The sequence below is a fragment of the Gymnodraco acuticeps genome, unplaced genomic scaffold (assembly GCF_902827175.1).
Source record: "Gymnodraco acuticeps unplaced genomic scaffold, fGymAcu1.1, whole genome shotgun sequence".
NCBI classification, from domain to species: Eukaryota; Metazoa; Chordata; class Actinopteri; order Perciformes; family Bathydraconidae; genus Gymnodraco; species Gymnodraco acuticeps.
In genome coordinates this window covers 1,246,957-1,267,502 of record NW_022990270.1, presented here as the reverse complement: position 1 = coordinate 1,267,502, position 20,546 = coordinate 1,246,957, and the positions used below count along the sequence as shown (strand labels likewise).

Here is a 20,546-nt window from a genome sequence, read left to right as displayed (position 1 = left end):
ATTCAGTCACTCATCTCTGCCACAGCACCGCATTTAACAAACACACATGCACGTTCACATGTAAAAAGACGGAGTGGTCTACAAGGATACTACAACAGCACCTCAGACAGTCCCTTTGGAGAGGTGGGAATCCTATTACCTAGCTGTCATAACCTGTCGAATGCTTTCCTCTATGCCAGGCTCCCTTTGTTGGAGGGGAATATCATGTAGTCCACCAGTCCATTTAGCGGCTGCCTGCTCCGTGCGCTTTAATGGGCCTTGGGCCTTGAGCGTCAGAAGAAAACACAGTTCAATTTCCCTTCACAAGTGCAGAAAACAAGCACCTCCACTGTACCAGCCCCATGCATAATTCACTGTCGGTGATGTGTGTCTTAAACGCTGCTGAAATATACATGGCGGCATATGCAAATTTGGCAGTGCTCTCACATGCTGTACTTGCTAAACAGACAACAAGAGAATAGCATGCCACGCAGACAGCCCCTTCTGGACACAGAGCGTATGTAGGACAGTGTGTTACTGTACCAGTGCGTGTTGAGGGAGTGTTAGTCGAACATAATTAGTCTTTAATGTGTAGAGAAACATGCAACAATGCTTGCTTTACCCTTAAATGACCGCCAAGTCCACTGAGGTATTTAAATCTTATGTATGGATTTACTAACTGACTAGGAGAAACACAAAAGTAGCATCTGTGTATAAAAAAAGGTTTCTGGAAGGACCTTGTGAAGCTGTATTGTAGCTTTGCTTCTTTTTGCCAAATATGCGATTAGAGGAACCACACACTGAAGAAACGGAAATGTTGACTTTCATTAATTGTATTATGTCACAGATTTCATATAACTGTATTAGGTTAGTTGAAAGCAATAAAGGTAAGTTTAAATTAAAAATATTAGATTGAAATTCAGAAAAGTGGGACATTTCTACATTTATTTTTTTACATTTATTTCCGGGCTTACTTCAATCTGGCATTAAAGAATCCACAGCTTGTAGGTTAACGGTGTGTGTGTGTGTGTGTGTGTGTGTGTGTGTGTGTGTGTGTGTGTGTGTGTGTGTGTGTGTGTGTGTGTGTGTGTGTGTGTGTGTGTGTGTGTGTGTGTGTGTGTGTGTCTCTCATTGTGAAGGGAAGTTGATGAGGGAAGAGAAGAGGGCAGACTGCTGGTGTCAGATTTTATAAATGAGGGAGGAAATGTCTTTATCGCAGGTTTGGACACCCCCACCACTTTCCTTACCAATCCCTCCCAGTGTGTATGTTCGTGTGTGTGTGTGTGTGTGTGTGTGTGTGTGTGTGTGTGTGTGTGTGTGTGTGTGTGTGTGTGTGTGTGTGTGTGTGTGTGTGTGTGTGTGTGTGTGTGTGTGTGTGTGTGTATGTGTATGTGTGTATGTGTGGTTTGGACCAGGCTCTGGCTCAGTCCGACTCCCAGCAGTGTATCCTTAACAGGGCCTTCCCGCCGGGCTGCCAGCCTGTTCCCCCCTGACGGGACAACAGCCCAGCTGACGCCCCCACAGCCCTGCCAACACAACCCACACCTCCGACACACAATCTGCTCCTCTGATCCTGAGGAAGGGAGGGAGGGGAGTGATTAAAAACAGGAGAGAGCAAAGATAATAAGGAGAAGAAAGACCATCTTGCACAAAGCAGGTGCAAGTGATGGCTAACTGCAAGATGAAAGGGCTTTATTCTGCATTCTGTTGGACTTGGAGTACAAGTTTATCACGGAGTACATTCGGAAAGGCACGGGGTATATCCTGGTCAGGCTGCTGGTCTATCACAGGGTTAACACGTATACAACTAGATGTATGCTACACTCAAGTTTACCATTTTTCTTCAGGAAAACCAGGTAAACAATGGGTGAAAATGCAAACTCCACACTGTCAATTTGGCTGTTCATGTTTAAATATGCGCAGGTTTATTAAACTCAAGTTGTGTCTGTGTGTTTAATCATTTCATATAAACAGTGAAACATCTCTGACTAACAACAAAGAAGGAGAGCTCTTCAAATGAATTAGAGGGCAGCTGTTCGAAGGTGGCAAAGAAATATCAAATAAGAAAAAGGACTACTAATAAAGGAACGCAATGTTTTATAACATATGAAATCATTACTGACCAACCCAAGTGTAGATGGGAGGTTGTAGGCGTGTTGTCATTAAACTTGAACTTGACATTCAAAGAGCTGCTGTGGACGCTTTGATTTGACATTTATATAGCAGCGGCTAGTTTTTTACTAGTTACTTTCCCTTGCATATTTGTTTGCCATTTTCTTATAAGTGTATTTAACGACTCCTACTTCAACCTCTCTATGAATGATTCGTACATAATACTTATTACAATTTTACTAACATATTGAATTTCTTTTCTGAAAACCCACTGCTGAACTGCACTGTATTAAGTGATCCTTCTTTCCCAGAATACACCAGTCCCATTCCCAGTTGCTGCTCTGGCAAACCAGACTAAGCTATAATGCATGTAGTAGACACAAATAGAATTAGGTATTGTTGTTTGTGCTTTCACGTACATCCCGGTAAGTCTGGCCCTCGGTGCACAGCTGCCAGAGCTGTGGTGTGACTGCTGTTCGCTGGTGTTGTACAGTGTGTTAACAGGATGTGTAATGCGGTGTCCTGGTCCTGTGCTGCAGCCAGGGCTGTGTGGCAGCAGCACTGTAGGCTACAGTAGGGCGGTTATCATGAAGCAGTTATGTAGCTGCTCTGCTGGGCCAGTCTAATTACAGGAGAACAGCGTGCACCAGTCTGGGCCTCCAAATGGCACCATATGTTTTCCCAGACTAACCGGCTGAATAAATGCCATTTACCCATTCAGGATGCACTGTGCTCTGTGTCTGGGAATCAGTCACTCGCACTCTTATAAAAACCATTCAAACCCTACCACCCACCTCTCCCATATAAAACTCAGCTGTCGGTGATTTACCCTGCTCACCCCACCATGCATCCTCACACAGCTTCCTGTTCAGTTTAACCATTTACTAATCCTATTGTAAGTGTGTCTGTGGCTCTCTAACACACACGGACTCGCATAATGATGTTGTTGATTGTGCTGTAACCAGTTTAGTTAACTGAAGGGATTTGGTTAATGAGAAACAGCCTTTCCAAAAAGTCAGGGTGTGGTCAGATCCATCCGTCTTTTCTTGGGTGACATGTGGTGAGCGACCCGTGCAGCGAACATGATCGGTAACTTGACAAAGGTCAACACTGGTAAACTCGTCGTGGAGTCAGCGACACATTAGAAACAAGAGACAGAAGGGTCGAAAATATGTTCCATTGGAGTTGTTCCTGACTTGCAAATCGGTCTGTTAGCTGCTTGAGCTCCTCATAATGTTATTTGAAAACAAATGCAAATACTGTACATCACAAACATGCGGTCAGTTGATTGAAAACGTTTGGCTTGAGCCCATTTAACATGAGGAAATAGAAAATGTATCTGACCTGTATAAGCAAGGAATAAAACAATCTCAGAATGCTTCATGTCGGTGATACAAAAAAAAACTAGACAACAATCCCTATTTTCAGAGGGCAAAATAAAGTGTAGCTTTTATTCTTCTTGTTAATCATCCCTACCTCAAGTTTGGAAGAAGCAAGCTTTTCATAAGTGTTCTGATTTATGTTAATGTAGTGCCTTTTTCAATCGGCTTTAATTCGGATGTAGAGAATTCCCCCAACCAAGACTCACTGGCACAATTACAATCACAGCGCCACTGATAACAGGAGCATCATTCTTTGTGGTTGCAAAAAGCTGACAACATTTGTATCATGACCTCTTTTTTTGGAAAAGCTCCCTGTATCATCACTAGATAGACCTATCACACATCATCAGTTTGTTAATGAGAACAGCCTAGGCCGAGGCACTCACCGATGCCTATCGAGGGCAGAAAACAAAAAGAGAATGTAAGTAAATACGGACTGTAATTAGTATGACAAGGTTGAAAAAACAGATAACACACCGCAGCAGCCCAAAGGCCTCCTCTTTCACACATGCGTATGTACGTGCACTCTCGCGCACGCACAGGACACACACAGACGCTTGACTGTACGCTCACACACACACTGGGAACAAATCAAATGTTTTAATCAGCTTGCTACAGCACATAATGAGGATCCACTAAGCCCCAGCTATCAGCTGCCATCGGCCACTTACTTGTGCCTTCAAAGAGCTGATTTTTCACTTCTTCTACAACCAGATTAACACAGTAGCTATCGAGAATGAACACAGTCTGTGCATGTGCAATAAAAACCTGAAAAGTGTATGTGATGTTTCCGCAAGTGATATCTGAGAAGGCAATTATGTGCAAGCGGACTAGACAGTGCAGCCTATTGGAGGAAAAACGTATATCTGAATACATTTGCCACAACTGTGATTTACAGCATGGAAATACTAGAGAATGGTTGTCTAAGGTCTTGGTTGGAGATCACATGAAAGCGTAGGATATGCCATGCCACAGCCCATAAATCTATCTGACAAAATGCAACGACCGACTCACTCTTCCACTTCTGTGTTACTGTATCTGATTCGCCTTGAGTGCACACACTTTGTGATGCACACAGTGTGCACCTGGCCCAGCCACACCTGCAGCACAAGGCAATCACATGAATCAGTCAAGTCGGTTAGAGGCTAATTTCCACAGAACTGAAGGTATGTCAGAGTTCTTACTCAACCATCCAGGTGTGCGTGTGTTTAGGTGGGAAAGAGAGAGATAGTTGTACGTGTGGAGATTCACAGAATGTGTGCAGGTGGGCCTCCTTGTGCAGCTTTTGACCTCCTGGCACAGCGCTGACCTCTGTGAGGTGGGCTCACAGCTCCAGCCCTCCAGCTGGAGAAGTGATGACCTGATGACTGAACGAACTGAGGGACCCGTCCTCCTGTCCTTGTCTCCTTCCTTCCTGCCTGCGTGCTGCAATGTGTCCTAAGTAGGGGACACGCAGAGGTGGGTCAACCTGCCTGAGGATATCAGACCAGATGACTGTTTGTTTTCCTTCAACTCACTTGAAAAAAACTTTTTTAAACTTCTATCTATTTCTAAAACCTATTTTTCCCAAGCTATTTTTTGTATTGGTATTGGACATGTATTTTATTGTAGGTAATGTTTATTCTGTTGGTAAAGAATTTTCCTTTTTTGTTTGTATGATATTTCTTTAAAATTGTGTATAATACTTTCCTTAAATTATAATAAATATAATATTATTATTCTTAGATTTAGTATCACTATCACAAGTCAACAAATCAAAACAAAAAAGTCAAATATTGGGGAATCGGTTAAATATTTTGAAAAAGTAAAGTTTTTACAACACAACAAAAATTTATATCTTGAACCATTTTTGCCATGTTTAACTGTTTAAACTTAAACTGAACACAAATGTGTCTCAAACAGACGGAGAGAAGCTGTCCCATCTGTGCCAGAGGTTGCCATTCATGTCAAAGCTAAGGCAAGCTAACTCAGGCCTCTGTAGCAACATCCAGTGCAGCCTGCTGTAAAATAAATGACTTTGTTAGCTGCAGTCTCGCAGGTGAAATGTGCTGCTACAATTATTCTAATGCCAGCATGCCAGAATGCCAGTGCCACCAAATGCTGCTGTCAACCCAGGGGTTTAATTAGTTTGGCACGTGTGCCACTTATAATCACCTGCCATTACCAGTTCTGGCTGCATCTGCTTACACGTCTGTCAGCGGTGAGCGGCGAGCAGCCTGTGTGTGTGTGTGTGTGTGTGTGTGTGTGTGTGTGTGTGTGTGTGTGTGTGTGTGTGTGTGTGTGTGTGTGTGGTGTGTGTGTGTGTGTGTGTGTGTGTGTGTGTGTGTGTGTGTGTGTGTGTGTGTGTGGGACAGTAGGTAGGTGAGTGTATATCGTGGCATCCCCCAACCAAATCTAGACACAAAGGGTTCATAAGAATCAATTCTCTAGAGTACATATATCTTTATTTAAAGATATTTATGGAGGGGGACAGAATTGGATCACAGGCCTCCCTTTTTTAAGTGTGTATTAAACATCTTTAGTCAAAGTAGCTGTCGACTAGAGCCAGGACAATTGTGTTAGTGGTAGAGACTTGTCAGCAGTCCGTCTGTACAGATGCACTGTGAAAGCAGAGGGGAGCAGGGCTTGGTAGTGTCAAACTGCATTGTGAATAGAGCTACACCTCAGGCTGAATACATCACATTGTGATTTCATGAGAACTGGAAGAGGAGGAAGGAGAAAAAAACGTCAGGGCGGCTAGTGAATCTCGACCCAAAACATGAGAAATGGAAGTTAAAAGTGAATCGTTCACTTCCCCTGGCGTAGCAGAGGAGGAGGAGGAGGAGGAGGAGGAGGAGGAGGAGGAGGAGGAGGAGGAGGAGGAGGAGGAGGAGGAGGAGGAGGAGGAGGAGGAGGCCTCCTGGCTCTCACAGTCATGTGACGACTGAGCTCAATAGCTGAAGGGTGGACCAGGCTGTGTATTTAGTTATCAGGTCATGAGCTGAAGTGTGAGTGTGTGTACATGTGATTCCATAGACATGTGACTTCTGAAGGTGTGTGTGCAGCAGAACACTTTCCCACTGACACAACAGGGTCTCGGCTGCCGCATTACAATAGCTCTAACTATCCCTATTCTTTGCAGAAAGTTCCCATTTAGCAGTAAAACAAGGCTTCAATATTGTGCCGCCTCAAAAACATCTGTCGGGGACTTGTGTGGCTACACTAATTACAAATATCTGCAGTAATCCGGCGGCGATAAGAGAGTCATTACTCCACCAGACATTTATCACTATGGGATTGATGACCCATTTCAGAGGCTGCCTTTGTACAGGGAAGTGAAATCGCTGATATCCCTTTTATCCTACATCGCTGCTGAAGTCATCCATTCGTCAGGAGGCAAGCTAGTTAGAATTGTAATTAACAGCTATGGACTTTGGCCCTAATAGAATTTTTGCAGGAAACTGCAGATTGACATAGGAGGGGACGAGGGGGGAGTTACTGTGTTTTTCTTTTCTTACTAATTGCCACTTGGAGTGGCTGTCTGCAGAGAAAAGATGCTCTGCGCTCTGTCAGGAAAAGTGCACACAGCAGCACTCCCATTTCTCCAAATGCAGAACTTCTGTACATTTGTAAATATGTAAGCACAGCCATTACGTGATGTGCCTGCACTGGCACATTGCTATGCAATAATGTGTCAAAGACGCAACACACATTCATAGGTCAAACATAAAATATGCACTTCCCTGCTCGAATACATAAGTTATGGGACTCTTTTTCATTCTCAAACACACTTGCAGACCCACCCACACAGACACACGTACACAGAGTGGAGCAGCAGATGATCACAGTAGGTAAGGACTAAAGGTCTGGCCACCTGCCGGCCACGTCCCATTTCTGTAGCGGTAATGAACAGAGACAGCTTGGGGACCGCCCTGCGAGCTTGTCCCCCCTCCTAGTCTCCCTGCTTCGGGGCAGAGCCGGGGGCCCCGGGGTGACAGGGACGCCAGAGATGTTCCACACACTGACAGGAGGGTCTTACCTGGCCAACCCTCTGCACACACTGGCCCAGCGACACACACAGGGACACGCACAGGGACACGCACAGAGGGGACACATTTGCAGATACACAAAGAGCTGCATGTGTGTGTGCTGTATAAACGTGCACACTGCAACTGTTCACATGTGTTCATACGCATATGCACAAACTGAAGAACACACGCGTACACACAAACGCTGACCCGGTGTAATTCCTCCAGCACACGGCTGGTGACAGGAGCAGCTGCGGCCGCTACGGCAGACAGATGAAATTTTCATAACTATCTCCTCCAACTTCCATTCTCACCTTCAGGATAATTTATGACCTGCCTGCCAGCCTTGAAGAGACAATATGCTTGATATGAAATGAAGTGTTCCAGCGGTGTAGGTTATAATTAACAGAGGAGGGGAGAAAGATGTGTGTGTGTGTAGAGTGGAGGGGGGTGAAGGTGTGTGGGCAGAAGGGGGGTGCCCAGGTGGTGTGGTTGTGTTAGATGAGGTGGAGAAAAAGGGAGAATGATGGGGCATGTGGTGTATATGCATGTATAATGTACATGGGTTTAAACAAAGCATACATTTCTTCAGTTATTTCTGTGATATAGTTGCTGTTAAAAATCAAACACAAAAAAACCGAGGTGTAGACAATTGTTTGTATTTCTATAGATTTTTACATTTAATACTTGACCTTCTTATTGGGCTTAATGAATGTACGTAACACTGAAAAAGCACATGTACATTATTTCAGTGGAAGATCCAAAATATCATTTCAAATGTGTGTTTTAATGAGCAAACCAAAAACAAACATGATTTAGATGAACTAAACTGTAATAACTGTATTTTTGGTGACCACACCCTCCGCCGACCCATAATGCTATGCTCTTGCAGTTCGTTTCACATGCCTGCCACACATCCTCAGCCAATCATGCTCTATCAGCTCTCTGGGATGTTGGTTTTGACCAGAAAGAATGTCCTGGTTTTCGTGACAACTAGTAAAACAGGTCCAAACCCCATACACTCCCCCTCTCTGCTCACCACATTGTCTTTTTCAAACTCAAATCTTGTTTCCATATTAAAAAAGGCAGCATTTAATGGGCAACTGTCTCTCAACAACAAGTGCGTTTAAAGGTCTGTGGGACTTTTTAATGACAGTTTTAACTCTCTCTTTCTCCCTTTCTGTGCCACATGGCAATGCCAAGCTCTTACTGTGAAATGCGTAATTATGAAATGAATGTTACCATTAAAGCCTGTGAGCGTTTTAATGCAGTTGTGACTCAGTGAAGGATAAGCAGAGACAATTAACAAAGAGAGAGCGTGATACTGATCGCTGCCAGTTGCAAGTCTGCCATTCCAACAGCGAACCACAAAACGAGAGAAAGCATGTAACTCAACAGCCAATTACTGACTTGTATGAGAAAATGCGAGATAGAGATAAGAGTATATTTACACGAGAATAACTTGTTTGTACAGTAAGTAGAAGGTAACAAGGTAGCATCGTCAGTCATCTCATCAAAGCACATTCCTGCAAGAATAAGACATAATCTTAAGTACTTTCCAGCCTGGGAGCTAACTAGGATGGGAGTGCGTCTGCTACGGTAACAGCAGCTGGGAGATTCTGCTGAGGTCAGGACATGTCATGCATATCTGAGTGATTGCTAAACAGGGCCGGGTGCATGAGAGAAGAATTCATAATTTACAATCAAGCACACTCAAACACACACCTCACAAACACATAGGCCACAGGCGATCTCGCTGCACGCATGTATACGGTCTAAGGGACCACACAGACATGTTTTAGATAAAGACAGACAAATTAGACGACAGCGTCTCAGGCTAACCGCAGCGCTTGCACTAATTACAGGCTGGCCGTCGATGAAAGAGACAGATGACATGTAGTTATTTGTTTTCTCCTACAGTGCCCTGAACCAAGTAAACACAGCAATGACGATGACGGCAAAAGTAGGTGGTAGGAAGAAAAACACAGTTAGAGAACATGGTTGTGGGATGGGAGTTCCACCCACCGCACACAGGTGTCTGCCCACCGACAGAAACCCCTGAGGTAAAGAGAAACAATGGAGCTGCCAGATAGACTTTTGGCTGGTTACTCCTGCCAAGGTAAACAGACTGAGATCCCCCTGTCTCTCCTGCTTGCAAAACAGGACTGTTGTAGGGGCGATGAAGAGGCAAATGTGGGGTCTGGGAGATCTGATGAACCTGTCAACTCTGGTAGAAACTTACATCACACAGGCCTGCTTGACAACATGCCCGGACTGACCTTACGCCAACCAGAACTTGTTTTTTTTTATTCCAGCTCAAACACAAACAACAGTCTTGCTCATTAAAAGTGGAAGCTTGATGCAACATTGTTTTAACTGAACCGCCCAAACTCTCTTTCCAAAACCCTTTCATGTAACAGCAACTCAGATTCCTCACACTGAAATAAAGATGATTGCTTATATTCTCTACCCATATACTTGTGTAATGACAGCTAGACAGATGATGGCTTTGCTAGAGATCTATGGGAACCTATGCCCAGCAAACCCTTGAGTGTATGAAGAGAGTGAGTTGTATATGGGTTGAAAGTAATCCCTGCAGTATGGCGTCTCCATTTCTAGGCCTTTGAGGAGGTCATTGGCCACATTAGACAAGGCTGTGGTCTGTCCGTCTTTATTGTGGACACGACGTTGACAATCTTTCCAACTCCCATCTGGGACGGGGGACCTCCATTGTCTGCTAACTCCCTGACCCACCCCACTGAAGGAGTCGAGGCGGGGTCTGTCAGGGGCCACACAAAAGAAATGTCACCACTACTGGAATGAAGTGCCAGCCAATGAAGGTCTCTCTCCTGCTTTTTCTCTGTCTCTATGCCTCTCCACAGGGGTGCAACTGGTAGCTGACATCACTGGTGGGGTCATCCCCGGCCGGGCACGGCTTCAACCTCGGCTCTCTGGCCCCCGGTGACCCCTTGGTTTTGATGACAGACTGGACCTTTTGTGTATCAGCGCCCGGTCCAGGTGAGGACAAGAGAGGATGACAATAGCAGGAAATATAAAGCCAATGGATGCCGGCGGACAGCCCTACAGGTCACGGGTCAAGATGGACAGCTGAGTGATGAGTGCAGCTGTGGACACGTGGACCTCCTTCTCTGTCCTTTAGATCTGCTTGCCATGTCAGCTGATGTAGCTTTTGTCTTGGGATAAAGACCTCACTAACTCCCAACAAGTTAGAGAAAAGTAATAAACACAGGCGACAGATGTACTACGCCACAAATTCTGAGTGTACAGCTATTATAGTAACACCCCTAACCTGTACCATGTGGCTCAGGTCATTTCAAAGGGCAACTGGGATGGAATTGCATTCAAAATAGAGCCTTAACATTCCACGGACTAGAAAAATGGCAATGTTTTTGGTTTTTAAATTGTACAAATTAAAGGGTAAAAATATGATATGTGATATAATCAAAAATCAACAAAAATGTTAAAAATACTTGGAAATTAAAGGAACTAGATGCTCTAATAATCAGTCTCTTGAATTATAGAAAAAATAGAAAATATGCAATAAATGATATTCTTAGAAATAGAGTGGAGTCTAATATTTCAAATTTCTCATAGAGGTGGATATGATGTATTTTTTTATCCCAAGCTGCAACTGCTAAAGAATTTGCGGTTTCTTTAACAAACATCCATTTCCTCTAACAATTCTAATATGAGGAGGAGGGGTATGTGAAAATGACTTTTTGAAACCTAGCTATGTATTACCTCCAAAGCCCATTGAAGAAAACATACCTAGTGCCTCCGAACTGCAGCATTCTCACATCCTGAGCGGTCCAACTGCTTCCGATGCCAAAGGTCAATGGCTGCCTACTCTCCTACCGGCCCACACTGAGAGATGGGAGGACAGGGTTTGCCAAGTCATGCGCAAACCCTGCCTTGGGTCATAAACACCTCCGCCTGTCTCCCCTCTTCTTTTCTCCTCCACAGAGGTGAGTTGGGTTTGCACTCTGTTAATCTTTCACTACAGGCCCGCTTGCTTTTACACTGGCCCGCTGGAGAACAGAGGAGGGGAATGAAAGAGGGGTAGTAAAGGACGAGAGTGGATAAAAGAGCAGGAAGAAAAAGCTATAGAGAGGGCCAGATGGGCACCTTCACAGTCCATTTATCAAACCCAATGTGGCCCTCCCCTCCCCTCCCCGCTGCTCTCATGTCCTAAACCCCCATGTAATTCTGTAATGATTTTCATTATCATATAATGACCTTACAAAGCCTACAGCAGTTTGCATGGTCAGTACAAAACTCGCAGCTGTTCCCTTCAGTGTTTGCTCGCCGGCTGTGACAAAGCTTTTTTATGTTTTTTTATGTTGGTCAGAGAAGTGACCTCTAGGCACTGGAAGGTCACCGTAAGGTCACTGCATCCAGGGGATTCAAAAGTAGAAATAATGTAATCATTCTGATCCAAGATAGCATCATAGGCGTGTTCCCTAGAGGTTGTGCTTTGCTCTTAAATCTGCAGCTCCTGTGTGGCACACTCAACTGCTCTCCGAGTCACCCACATAATAATCCATCTCTTCCCAGGGAACTCACGGGGCATTTACCAAAGGGACACGAAGGGCAGCATCTATCAAAGAATGCACCATGTGCATCGGGAAAACCCAGTTACCAGAAAAGCTCATAAGAATAAAAAAGCTTTCATAACTTTGTTGGCTCAGAGTGAATGAATGGACTGCTTCTGCTAGCGGGTCGAGTCGAGGCATCGCTCACTTTGAGTGCCTATAAGTCACTCGTGAAGAACCACTGGTCACCAGGTCCAATTTCTCTTCCTTTCCTTCTTGATAGTGCTAAAAATTCCCCGGAGGCAGAAAATGGCAGCGAGCGGGCCCACGTTCCAGCGCGCAGAGTGCTGCTTTAACTGGTGTTTAAGAAACAAAAGTCAGAGAGAAACTTAATCAATCAGTGCTGGTTGTTTATGTGTATGTGCCTCTAGCAAGAGTCATCAATCATGCTTTTCTTTCTTTTTCCATCCTTTTGCAAGCATTATGTGTTGAATAGAAACCATGGAAACAAAAGGCAGTATTATGATAAAAGCCTGCCTGTTGCATATTGTGTGGAAACCTAATCAGGAGGCGCATAAAAAAAAAAGCGGCAAAAATAATCAGCAAATTAATTTGAAAAGTAATCTTATGGAGAGTGCTTTCATGAGAATAAATGAAGGTTCAAATACATCTGAGTGAACCAGATTCCCTCACTCTGTCTCTGATTTTTCACTCTTTCATTTTCAAACAATAACTTTGTCTTCTAGTCTCCATACAAAAACACAAACCTCCTTCTTCCTCAAAGAACAAGCAAGTCCATCCTTAACCTTCATCAGCGGCACATCTCTAATCAGTACCAGTACGTCCCACTTAACATTGCACACAGCCATGTGTTTAGTTTTGTGTAAATGAGATCTGTTGACAGCCACTTGACAGGATGACCTCCGGCTTTTTTGTAAGTGGGGGCGGTGGGGGTTAGGGAGAGACATTTCATGTGTTTAAAGGGGAGAAGAGGTATCAGGAGCAGCTGGAGTTCAAACACATTGTGTGGGACTCTTGCCCTCCTCCAAAACTAATCTAATCAGTCTTTCACTGCTGATAGAGTAAACGTCTGTCTGCCCCGCCGACAAGGACGGAGCATTTCCTGTCCTGGTCTGTGATACTGGTTGTCAGGATCTTAGGGTGAGGGGTTAGACATGGCTGAAAAGTTGGTAACAGTGCATTGTGGGTGGTGGGGGAACTTGGGATGATGGGGGATAGCGCTGATGTTACGTTTGGGGTGGGATGGTTTCTAGCTTTCAGCACCTGTAGCTGGAATGCACAATCAGAGCAGGCCCTACATCAGAGTTGTGAGGCGGTGGGCGTCGACACGGCATAGCAAGGTGTGTGGAAACAGCCTGTTTACAAGACTCATCTGGATGGGGCAAAGCTAAGGGTCAACTGAGGGGGACGACTCAAAACAGAGGGGCGCCGCGGAACGGTGAGGGCGGCAAAACAGCAGGAAGTCGACATACATCTTTCAGAAGGAGAGATGTTGCTTTCAGGAATTTGTAGTCTTTGGATTATGCCCCTGGCACTCTTTAGGCTCTGGATCATGTCTGGTCCAAAGTGTGTGTGTTTGTGTGTGTGTGACACTGAGGTCAAATCTGTTGATAGAGACAATAAGCAGCGAAACACATGTGAATGCAGATGTAGTGTATACATGCATGGCAGTGTTTGTGTGTGTCCTTGCTAGTGCTGAGGGAGAGACTGACTAAGAGAATGAACAGCTAAAATAACACTGTGTGTGGGTGTGGCTGTGTGTGTGTGTAAGGCCCTCCTTTATCTGAATGAATGGCCAGTGTTCTAATCCTTGAGCTCTCTGTCCTTATCTGGAAGGAAGGAAGTGAGCGGGCTTATCCAAGACACACGTGTCGTTGTGATAGCTGTGATAGCTTCCAGGCCCAAGGACCACAAACAAACAGAAACTACAGAACTGAGTATCTGTGGGATCCACACCGGTGCTTCAAAAGGAATCTTTGTCAATGCACACTTACAGCAACGGCGGGCAATCTTCTCCAAAATCATTTACTTGTTGTACATTCCAACATCATATTATAAATCAAATGCTCTGACAAAAAAAAACATTTAAAACAACCTCCCTACATGCCCGGACTCATTGCGACTCACAGGATTTTTCCGCAGGCTACAAGCTTGACAGCCGTTGGATTTATCGAAAGCAATGATTGTATTATCTTTTCATTATGATCACGTTCATCATGAAAGTTTTGGGGTGAATGTTTTGGAGGGGGGTCCGAAGGGATGGGCTGTGACTGTTGCCAATTCGGATGACTGTTTGATATACAGTAACTCTAACTAGAAAAGGGTTTGGTACACCAGGCTGTGTCATTTTTGGTTGGATAATTTCAAGATCCACCATACTCTTGCTAGCTTCTCAAACAAAGCAGAAGTAAATAGTCGATTAATGATTATTTTGTTTGGAGTTTTGAGTCATGTTTTGAGTTTGAGTCCCCACTGTGTAATTAGTCCTGCACACAAATAACTTGGTGTTACTCATTATATTTTAACAGATCAATCGCTCTGGTCCTTCCAAGCAAAATGAGCCTTTTTGCTTGGCTGCAACCTCTCCTTAAGTGATGTCTTGGCAATTTAAGCAACGTTTGTTTGTGTCAAAGTTTTGGATGTGTCTGATTTTCTTAAATTGGGGGTTTCCTAAATATTTGCTTGGGTGAGGACCATTGACCCCAATGCATGGGTGTGTTATTTATTTGTTGTGAGCATGTTGTAAGCCCATATTGTCATTAACTGAAAGGGTTAATAATCACCATTAGTTTGAATGGTTTCACAAACAACTCGATTGCACTGCAGTTTGGGCCAATATAATTGAAATGGACAATTCTGAGATATTCTGAACAAAACATGAATGTCATTCACATTTTTGGAAGTTATTTCACCAGGCAGCCCACACCAAAACATGTTATTCCTCCCAGTTGTGAGTGATAGGGTTACTAGTTTTAATATGAAACTTCGCTTGTACCTCATAGAGTGTCCTACTTTACCCGTCCCACACATCTGTCAAACATGTGTTTCTCGAGGGACCGATAGAAAGAAACAAAGTTGGTTGTACATTGTGTTACCTGTCTCTCCATGTCTGTCTCTGCTGGTGTCTGTCTGTCAGGGCAGACAGCAGAGCTTCTGCCATCTCCCTCCGTCCCTCTCCTTCCTGGCCCTCCTCTTCCTCCAGAGTCCCCAGGAAGAGCATAGTCTGGAAAAAGAAGAAGAGCAGAGGTTTAAAATAGCTGTATCAAGTAGAACTCATGATAGACATGCTAGAGTGACCTTGATCACGGAAGAACACACCATTCCCTATCTTCATTTAATTAACTTTTCATAGAGACAGCTTGAATGACATTAGTTGGTCAAGCATTCATCCTAGAGTAAAACAACAATTCTGCCCCATTACATTTCACCTGAGTATTAGACTGTATTTAACTGAGTGGAAAGACTACCTGAAGTATTTCCCTCATCCTATCCTCACTTAAAAAATTACACAGCTCAGAGCCAAGACTCCATTATAACATCCCTGGGACGGCGACATACAGTAAGTCTAGTATAAAGTCAGTTTCACATCAGAGGATGGGCAAATTACACCCAACATTAGAGTGTGAGTCAATTAATCACATCCTGCACAGCACAGTGTAATGTGTGAGTATCCCCCTGTTGAACATGAATTACAGGCCGGCTTAAAGTGTGACGTGGCACATCAGTGCTAATCTGAAACATCCTGGCAAACCTTCGCCTCCAAGTCTTCCGCAGCCTCTAAGCTGGTTGAGAGGGAGTCAAATGAAAAAGGATCTGGCAGCCCAAATTAAATGCAGTGCTGTCAGCCACACTCAAATCCCTCTTTCTCCCTCTTCTTCTCTACCCTTCACAGACTCTCTCCCTCTCTGAATATCCTTAAATGTCTCCCCCCGCCTTCTCGCAGCCTCTGAGAAGTGATGGATCTGTAACTCTGACTGACTCTGACGCCTTGTTAAGAACAGTCTCTTCCTGTCACATCCACCAGTAAAGCACGTTCATTTCTTCCCATTAACAGTCACTCGCCTCCCAAGTCATCCAACCCTCTTTTCAAAAAACCCCACAATGTAAGGAAACCTTCATTTCTTCTCCTCTGCCTCAATTTTAATCCCTTCCTGACTATCCACCTGTCTGTCTTAATTCACGTGAAGATGGGTTTGATTGTCTGTGTGTGTGTTTCCAAAGGAAGGGAGTGTGATTGCAGCGCAGTAATATGCTTACTTCCTGCACACCACACAGGACAGGTGTCAAAACATGTGGCGGTGTGTGACTGATTACGCCTGACTCGAAGGAGACACCAAAGATTACGGTGACCAGGAGGAAGCAGGGCTGGCTGTACCCCCTATGGAAACTGTACCTTTCGTTTTGGATCAAACACTGTCCTCGTGGGATGAGTGTCAGGCAAAGAAAGTGGCAGAAAGTGCATTCAGACTGTATCACCATCTCAGTTAGTAGACATCACATTGCCATGCTGGCCGTGCAGCACAGTTTCAGTGTCTGGAGCAAAGCGCTGATGAGCAAATGATTCCTAGTTGATCTGAAACCTGCTTGTGAGATCACTTTAGTTCTTCCCAAAGCTGGTCTAGGAATAAAATGAATAACAGGAAAGGAAAGACAGCTCAGTCCGATGAGTTTATTCTAACTGTGCTGCATCAAAAAAGATCTAGTAAGAGCTAAATAATTCACTTTTAAAATGAGCCCATCGTGTTTGAACACCATCATCTTGTTGTATATCACAGCTTAGTACACGGCTTAGTTGAATACTCAATTCTGATTGGTCAATTTGGACATTTCAGAGGTTGTTAATACTCGATAACAGACCGCTGTTAAGCAAAATAATGATCGTTGCTATGGAGGATCGAGGGGATGGTTATTTTTTCAATAATGACTGCCTCACTGCACATTATCCATTACTTAAAAATGTTTGACAAATGCTTTTCCCAACCAAATGATGATGACAGAAGTCACCGAATGACCCCACCGCCTGCCAACACATTGAAGTCAGCTAACATCCTCTATTTAAGACGTTAAACACACCGGTGTATGCATTTGTGGGTGTGTATTTAAAAGTCTCTTTTTATATTTGTTCTCTTTTTGAGAGTATAGGTGTGCCTCTCGTAGAGTGAATGTGTGTTACCAAGCTTCCTTCTCATGAGATGTGTGTTGAGCATGTGTGTTTGGATGCGTGTTTAGAAGACCCAGTGCTGAGAGAGGCCTTCAGGTTTAGCCAAAGGCTGATCTCCAGGCCATTCAGACACCCCACTGGTTGTTTACTGGTCGAGCCCAGCCTCAGTCAGACTACAACCCTTTATCTCCGGGTCTGTGTTAACACTAATCAGCCCCCTCTTTCCTTCTATTTACCCCATGATGACAGTAGCTATCCTCAGCCTCCACCTCTCCAAGCTTGATGCTGACCACAGATGTCCCTGACCCAGGACACATCCCGGGGTGAAAGCGAGGACAAGGAGGACCTGGGTACCTCCATCCCTGGTCCAAAGACACAAAACCTCAACCCTGTCTATTTTACTAAACATTTCCGGCCCTGTGCAGAAGCAGGGTAGGTAAACAAACACGTAGCCAGGCTGAGGTGATATTTTGGTTGGTGGGGAACTGGAGTGATGATAGCGTTCCAAGCGAAGGCTGGCTGGAGGGCAGCCTGGGGCGGCTCACTAACACCTCGAGCCAGGACTGTATCTTAACACCAACAAGCATCTGTCTATTCCATCACATAACAACATGTCACTCATTCTACACAGACTAACCGAACGGGAAGACGGTTTGTTGCAGCACATGGTGTACATCCCTTAAAACTATAACACATAATAGAATGTCCCGGGTCACGTAATGGCTGAAAGGTAAGAGGGTTAAAAAAAGATGTTGAAGAACTCAAGGTTTACACTCCATAAAACAGAGCTACTAGCTGCCCACCAGAGTGTCTGAGAGACTGTTAACACCCCATGAAATGTGGAAGCTGACTTTAGACCAGGGCTTTCAGGGGACCCAGAGCACTCTTAAGCTCACTGGCATTCCCTCATATAGGAAACCTTTTTACGTCTGCAGGCCGCAAACACTTCAAAATCCCTAAATGTACCTCCCTATTTAACTATTTGGAAAAAACATGGGTGATTCCTAGCCCAGAATAGACCATCCAAATGATATGTGGTTATCTAAAAAGGTAGGTGTTAAACAAAATCACCAGTCATACCAAACATCTCCCAGGTTTTGGCTGGCGGCTGGTGTTATTTAGCCACTGTGGTTCCTCCTCTCCTAACTGCACCTCTGTCCGTCAAACTGGCAACTTCGACGGCTGTCTCCCTGCCACTATTGGCTTAAATGGATGCAGGTATGACGCTAACCCAATCCTCCAATTTGTGACTAACTGATGGCATGCAATCACCACAAAACGGTTCTTTATCAATACGTTCACTGCATTAAGTTGGCAATCTAATCAACTACAAAGAGTGAGAAATGCTTCGGACAAAATACCTTTCATCTCTGACTGATTATGCTCAGTACCAAATGTGAAGATGATTTTGAAGGCCTACAAAGCATCTGGAGGCTAAATAAACTTCCCTCTGCGGTATAGGTATTCTTTGTTTTGGTCATCCATTGATAATATTTGGTAACAACCCTATAAAAGGCAAGAATGTCGTCTAAATAGCCATTTGAGATTCAAGACTACATGTAAGGAAAATACGGGAATATATTAAATGTATTGAGGCCTATAATCATCAGTAAGTAGCTAAACAATGACTTAATGCTGTGCTTGCTTTTTTAGCCATCAGTTTAAGACATAATACACCCCAGAAACACACCAGGTGAATGACTGTGGGCAACATTCAGGAGAAAATAACCATATTCTCTGACCATAGCAATAACATGTGATTTGTTCAATTAAATTACCATTTCTAAAATGTCTCTTGAGAGATTGTTCTATGTTTAACTGTAATTACTCCCTTACTTGACTTCCAATGTATGTCAAGCTTTAACGTTAAACCCTTTTCTCCAACTCTTCAGACCCTCCTCTGACTTCCTCCACCGTTTCAGCTCAGCTGCTCAGACATGTGATTTTATAGGCCCTGAGAGTGGGAGTTTGGCAGACTCCATCCTCTCTCCTCTAATACAAGAAACCAATATCACTTTGACCGCTGGTGGAAAAAGGCATCAGGCACCTTGCTCGGGGTAATGGATAGCTTCTGCTCACTGATATAAACAACTGGGGAGCTGTGATCCTGCCAGGACCAGTTCCAGTCTGGACAAGGGATCCGTGTGTATTTGCTGCATGCCACCATCGAGTTACATTGCTCTTGGGGGGGGACTCTCCGCCGGTGGAAAAATTATATTAGCCTGTGAAGAAATAAGCCCAGACCACATTCACTTTTCTGTGACATCACACTTGAAGTCATAAAAAGTGTGTGTGTGCTTGAACGTCTGTGTGTTTTTTTCCTGCCGTCTGCCTGCTGTCACATGATTACAGATGGTTCAAAATTGAAGCATATCTGAAATTAAATTTGTTCAGTTTCCATTACGTAAGATTGGTTGATAAATACATACAGTGTGTGTGTGTGTGTGTGTGCGTGTGCGCGTGTGTGTGTGTGTGTGTGTGTGTGTGTGTGTGTGTGTGTGTGGTCTAGCATTACTATACTTGTGGGGACCTACATCTGTTTACATAGTCACGTGTGGGGACTGGCTTCCCTTATGGGGACAAATTGGAGGTCCCCATGAGGGGAATCATTAATTTTAGGGTGAAGACTTGGTTAGGTTTAGGATTAGGGTTAGGGTAAGGGTTAGGCATGTGTTGGTTATGGTTAAGGTTAGGATAAGTCTCCAGGAAATGCATGTAAGTCAATGTAATGTCCCCTGAAGTGATGTATACATGGTGTGTGTGTGTGTGTGTGTGTGTGTATGTGTATGTGTATGTGTATGTGTATGTGTATGTGTATGTGTATGTGTATGTGTATGTGTATGTGTATGTGTATGTGTGTGTGTGTGTGTGTGTGTGTGTGTGTGTGTGTGTGTGTGTGTGTGTGTGTGTGTGTGTGTGTGTGAGTGAGTGAGTGAGTGAGTGAGTGAGTGTGTGTGTGTATAGTGAGGTTGTCAACATTGCTGGTCAGGGTTGTCTTCCACACTTTGAAGCTCCAGAACCTTTGATATTATCAAAGAGGAAACAGTGAAGACAATGAGGGAAGCGAGCTCTGTAAAAAGATGATTCAAGAAAGTTATTTATTTTTATGTGTGACTTTCTTTTGAATTATCAGTACAACTTTGAACAGTTCTCAGAGCTGAAACTTACAGAGCAGTGACTTTCAAAAAGGTTTCTTGCAACACTTCTTGCAGTTAATCCAAACAAACCATGCTAACGTTTAAGACATTTTAAAAGTGTCCAATGTATTAGGTGCACCTTTAGAGTCGTATGCATTCAAAAACTGTTCTATTAGGTCTACTCTTAGGATGGC

General features: G+C 44.1%; 1 protein-coding gene across 1 annotated transcript in view; it reads right to left on the bottom strand.

Moving 5' to 3' along the window:
• The window catches only part of fto (FTO alpha-ketoglutarate dependent dioxygenase), a 125,597-nt gene that overhangs the window by 51,731 nt on the left and 53,320 nt on the right, over positions 1–20,546 (bottom strand). Inside the window, exon 10 of the mRNA XM_034220839.1 lies at positions 15,150–15,277. Coding sequence (XP_034076730.1) covers positions 15,150–15,277 — 128 coding nt within the window. The remainder of the gene's footprint in view (positions 1–15,149; positions 15,278–20,546) is intronic.